This window comes from Oryza sativa, chromosome 1 (genome assembly GCF_034140825.1).
Source record: "Oryza sativa Japonica Group chromosome 1, ASM3414082v1".
Taxonomy (NCBI): Eukaryota; Viridiplantae; Streptophyta; class Magnoliopsida; order Poales; family Poaceae; genus Oryza; species Oryza sativa.
In genome coordinates, this window is record NC_089035.1 from 34,623,783 (window position 1) to 34,629,662 (window position 5,880).

The window sequence follows — 5,880 nt, forward strand, 5'->3', positions numbered from 1 at the left end:
AACTACCAGCTTTTCCATCACATCGTTCCAATTTCAATCAAAAGCCTGGTTTAGTTCCTAACCTTTTCTTCAAACTTCCAACTTTTCCATCACATCAAAACTTTCCTACACACACAAACTTCTAATTTTTCCGTCACATCGTTCCAATTTCAATCAAACTTTCAATTTTAGCGTGAACTAACACACCCAAACTTTCAATCTTCTCGTGAACTAAACACACCCTTCAGAAAAAAAAAATTGGACAAGCAACTAAACACAGCCTATATTTAGGTGCAGATGCTTCTTATACAACCTGATTCTTGTTGACTTGTGTGTGAATCCAATGAATGGGACAAGGTGTGGGAGCACCAAACCGGGGTCCAGCTCCACGGAAAGCAACCTTATACCAACTTATAGATGTAATCCAATGGACGGAGATGTACTTCAGTAGTGAGTGCTTGGCACAAGTGCAACGGATATCCCGTCCAATATCCCAAGACAATTAAGAGCCACAATAGATTAAGGTCATAGCAACTGAAATGCAATTGATCCATTGGCCAATCTTATAAAACTGATTAACTCCATGTTCCGTACTAGATAAAATGTAAAGTATTCCATGATACATACTCAGCTAACAGTACTCCACAATGTAGACAATTTTCATATACTGTCAAAGTAACTACAAGTGGCAAAAATTGACTCATATTTTCATATGCCCGACACAAAGATCGTACTTTTCCTGTATTTATTTGCCTTCCTACCACAAATTAAGACAAGAAATGAACAGATTTTGCATCAAACTAGTAGAGGATCACACATTGATGAATTCATTAGAACCAACCAAATTGCGTGTGCTGTTGGACCAGATCCCACGCTTTAGGCCTGGTTGTCGCTCTTGCGTTCGCCGTGCGAGTCACGCTCCTGCAGCAGCGAGCCGGCCTCCTCGTCGGCCTGTGCGGCCTTCTTCTGCGCCTCCTTCGCCTTGAGCGCCTGAAGCTTGACGTGGTTGTAGTAGCCTACACCGAGGAATGCGATCCCGTAGCCGAACAGGTTGATCGGCGTGACCGTGTCCCGGATCACAGACCAGGAGAAGGCGATGAGCAGCCAATCCTTGACGACGCCGGCGACGTTCATGGTAAGCGCGGACGTCTTGCCGACGAGCAAGAAGACTGCCAGGTTGAGCGCAAAGGCGCACAGGGAGTTGGTGCCGAAGATGAAGAAGTCTGGCTGGAACGTGCCGACGGCGCGCAGCCTGGGCAGCTCGACGAAGGCCCAGGGAATGACGAGGAAGGCGAGGCAGCACGGCGCGACGTAGTAGAGCGAGGTGATGGGGTTGAGCGAGATCCCCTTGGAGGTGAGGAGGATCTGGATGAGGACGAGGCGAGTGGCCTCGAAGGCTACGGCGGCGAGCTGGAGCGCGACGCCGCGGGCGTCGAAGCGGGCCTCGCCGTAGGCGGCGATGGCGACGCCGAAGGAGATGGAGAGCATGTTGAGCATGGCGGAGGACTTGAAGTTCTCCTTCTTGAAGAGCACGCCGATGGAGTACACGGCGACGGGCATGAGCGCCTTGAGCATCTGGATGAAGGAGACGGAGAGGTAGATGTACGCGGAGTTGGAGAACCAGAGGGAGAGCGAGTAGAGCGCGCCGATGGGGAGCACCGAGGAGGTGTAGAGCTGCGGCGTCATGGCGGGGGACGACGGGAGCTCGACGACGCGGAGGAGGCGGACGAGCGCGATGGCGAGGGACGAGCAGAAGGCCATGTGCACCATGGTGAGCGAGATGGGGAAGGGCCAGTTGTACATCTTGGGGTCGAGGATGTACTTGTTGTAGACGATGACCGTGAAGGAGAGGAAGATCCACACCGCCACGTACATGTACGACACCAGCACCTTCCGGATCACCGAATCCGACATGCCCCCCTCGCCGCCAGCGCCGCCGCCGCCCTCCTTCCCCACGGCCATCCTCCTCCCCGCCGCCCGCCGCTCGGTCTCTCCGGCTCCGGCGAGACGGTGGATCTGGGCGGGGTGGCGAGCTGTCCCGCGTCGGCGCGCTCGCGAGATGGAGTGTGAGATCTGGGAGGGAGCAGGGGAGGAGGAGGAGGCGGATCTGGCTGGGAAGGAGGAGAGGTAGGTGGAGGAGGAAGAGGAGGGGGTTTCCTCTCCAAATCAATCGGCGGTGCGGTGCGGTGCGAGTAGCGGAGGAGTGGGGGATGGATGGGGGGAGATGGCCACGTGGAGAATAGCCTCTGCCTGCATCTTGGGGCGCCCCCTTTTATAGGCCGGATTTGATTTTGTTTTTACGGCCTTTTCTTTCTCCCGTCTCGGGCTCCGGCGCTGTCGATTCTGTTGTTAAGGGCCAGTTATTCTGCGCTGTACGACAGCACGAGTAGTCTTGGCGTGGCAGGCCGCATTGTGAATCGTTTTTCTTTCTCCTTGTGTAACGTGCAGATCTGGCCGCCCAACTTGCTGACTACGGATTTCGCTGAAGGGAGTGGCCGGAGTGAGAGAGTCGCGTTTGCATGATGGGGTCACGTTCTTGTTATTACACACGCTTCCTATCTATCTGACGGTCACCTGATATCTAACATTTGTGCGGTGACACCTAATTCAGACAGGATCACAGGAACGCTTCTTTGCGATACAATAGAGTGCGCCCCAGGACCCAGCGGGGCCAGCGTTTGCGAACGCGAGAAACCCGAGCCGTGCGATGCACCTCATCTCATTGTAATCTCACCGCGCCGATACCGACCGAAGTGGACGATGCACCGGCGAGGAGGAGGGAAGGAGACGGGAACAAAGCGAGGAGGGCGCGTTTGGGGAGGTGCTCGGTCCGTGTGGAAAAGGAAGAAAATAGCGACCGGTTTGGTGGAGTTCGGCGAGAGAAGGGGCCGAGCCAAAGCGCGCGAGAGCGACCTCGAATCGATGGATGGCGTCTCGTACTGCATTGTGGGTGTGGTACAGGGCTCCAGGCTACAGCCCTGCCTGAGCCCCAGAGGATATGACGAATTGAAGAAGTCTGAAATGGTGGAGACGGTTGGCAAGTCTGTGAGGTTAGCAACTTGGGCTCATCTTTAATTAGCTCCTCTGCACGCAGCAGGGTGTTTAGTCTTTATACTCGTATATAGGTTGGCAGTTAAGTATACTCCGGTGTAGTGAAAAAGGAACAGAATTTGTAGAGGCATCGTTGTCTTGTGCATGTAACGTGCCGCCGAGGAAAAACGATATCCTTGATAGAAGCTGATTACCAAGATGGTGGCCCTTGTTAGGCAGGCTAATTGAAAAATGGAGCTCTGGCTTCCTGGAGACCTGGACGGAGTACTTTTCTCAGGACAAGGAAATGCTAGCTGAAGGCCTGCCTGAAGCTGCACTACAGACTTTTCCTTACGATCACTGTATTTCCCGTTCGATTTTCGAGTAACCTAACTGTTTGAGTTGTACGTCAGTACGTGTTACGGTACCGCAAGCGACTTTCTGGTTTGTAACATTTCTATGCATGAACCTACTTATGCTAGGATTTCAATTGTCAACCGAGTATCGCGGCTTCATCTTACGCGGTAGAGCCTGTTGCATCCATACCATATAGGAGTACAGTTGGTTGCATTCTCTTTTTGTCAGGCACACATGATCACATCAGAGTACCATATATTTCTTTCCAGAATATAGTACTCATGTTGAATCAGTATATTCTGTTTTCAGTCACTTTATTGATCAAAATTTAGATTTTAGATGCTTATATTCCTTTTCCAAGCACCTAATTAGCTGAAAATATATGGATTTATGTGCATTGGAATTAGTACAAAGTTTAAATATATCCTTAAGATGCTTATACCATTTTGGAGTGTTGGGACTAGTATTTTGATATCTTCCGTTGAGAAAAGTACAGATCTGTCTGGTGTATGAAATAATGCCTCGCCTTCGAGTCCACAATTCTGATGGGGACATCAGACTACTAGCACAAGATGGGCCGCTCTTAAGTGCTAAGGTATGGCGTGTAGTGAAGTAGATCAGCTAAAAAATGGTTGGCCATCCGATTCTAGCATGGGCATTAGCAGAACAGCAGGCCAGGAAAGCATGTAAAGGCCACGATATCTTGTTCGATGGAGTGCTACTAGACTACGACATACACGCCGTCGCTACCTGGGGTCCCGGCATCTCGGGCCGTCGGGCGCCCGGCGTTGCAACCTGCACGGGCCAAGGACGAGTTTGCTCACGTCCCGCCCGGTGGATGGGCTAACTACAGTGTCAAGCCGGGCGCCCAGGCCTTGTGGGAGGAAACGACAGGGTGTAAGTTCACATTAAGCCCCTCAATGTCGCCCAGTTCGAATTTCGTCATTGAACCTAAAAACCAAATACAACTCATCCCCCAATTTATAAAACCAGTGCAAACGAGATCTCTCAGCAGTATTGTCTTTGATTTTAGCTGACGTGGCGCCTACGTGACTCATTTGACTAGATCATTATCCCATGTGGCATCGACGTGGTGCATACGTGGCAGTTTGACCCGGAAAAAAAATAAAAGGAGCAAAATTGAAAACTAAAAAGTTAGAACAAAATATGAGGTTCCCATATATCAGTCAAACAAGAAGATAAAAAGTAGTGGGACCCACATGTCAGTGGATCCCACTTCCTCAACCTCACCCTTTTCCCCTCCAGGGCGGCAGCGGCCACATTTCCTTCGCGTGGCGAGGATGGAGACAGGATCGAGGGGACGACGGTGTCAACAGGGATGATCAGTCCTCCTCTGCACAAAAGCGTGGGCGGGGTGGCGATGGCGGTGGAGGGGCGAAGATGACAGGGTCCCACTTCCTCCACATGATTCCCGCACGGTGGAGCGGCGGGTCCTGTCGCTAGCGGTGGTAGCCATTGTTTTGTTATCGCGGTGGCTCTCAGGTTGCTGCCACCGCGGTGAGGAAGTTGACCTTGGCCTCGCTGCCGCGGAGGCAGTGTGCCTCGACGTAATAGGCACAGGCTACCTCATCGGCGTGCCTCTCCCTCGTCGCATACCAAATTCTCAACCCCCAAATGGCCAAACCCCTCCCCCTGCGCCGGAGACACCCGATTCGGCCCCTGATCCACCACTTGCCACCCGATCTGCCACCGCCACGTCTTTCCCGGCCCACAAACCCTAGGAATTTTGTTTGTGGTGTCGGTGGCTATGGTGCGGGTCGCCGCCGTCATCATTTGCCACCATGGAGGGGTTGGTGAGGAGGCCAGTGAGGAAGAAGTTCCGGGGTTCGGGGTGATCGATGGGGTGGTGGAGTCGTATGACGTCGAGGCGGGGCGTTTTTGTGTGATGTATGAATATGGGGACTCAGAGGAGGTGGAGTTTGGGGAGGTGGTCCGGATGTTGGTTGGTGGTCGTCGGTTGGGTGGAGATGATGCATCCGTTGCGTTGACTCTAGGGCGGCGAGCGAATAAGCGGCAGCGCTGGAATGAGGAGGGGGTTATGGGCCGGTGGTGGCGGTGATGAATTCCACGGTTCTGTCTATCCTCATCGGGGGGCACGGAGCCCGCGTCGTGAGTGGTGGAGGAGGGGATTGGAAGAGAGGGGAAGAGGGTGAGGTGGTAAAAGGGGGACCCACTAACATGTGAGTTTCACTATTTTTTCTTCTTGTTTGACTGATATATAATATATAGGCCCCATGTATCTTTTTAATTTTTCGGATTAAACTGCCATGTAAGCGTCACGTCAATGTCACGTGGGACGAAGACCTAATAAAAGGAGCCATGTAGGTGCTATGCCAGTTAAAATCGGGGACATTGTTGTTGAGGGATCTCATTTGCACTATTTTGTAAGTTGGGGTATGAGTTGTATATGGTTTTTGGTTGAAGAACGAAAAACAGAATGGACGACAAATTAAGGAATATAAAAAGTGAACTTATTCCAAACCACGGGGACGT

General features: G+C 52.0%; 1 protein-coding gene across 1 annotated transcript; it reads right to left on the reverse strand.

The window, feature by feature from the left end:
- Window positions 1-542: 542 nt before the first annotated feature.
- On the reverse strand, window positions 543-2,227 carry LOC9266247 (probable sugar phosphate/phosphate translocator At2g25520). The gene has a single exon (XM_015766391.3). It carries the CDS (start codon window positions 1,939-1,941, stop codon window positions 856-858), a length of 1,086 nt encoding a protein of 361 aa, XP_015621877.1. The 5' UTR covers window positions 1,942-2,227; the 3' UTR covers window positions 543-855.
- Between the last annotated feature and the right edge of the window lie 3,653 nt (window positions 2,228-5,880).

Excerpts from the sequence above, each read along its gene's own strand:
- LOC9266247 (XM_015766391.3), bottom strand. The coding sequence starts at position 1,941 with ATGGCCGTGGGGAAGGAGGGCGGCGGCGGCGCTGGCGGCGAGGGGGGC.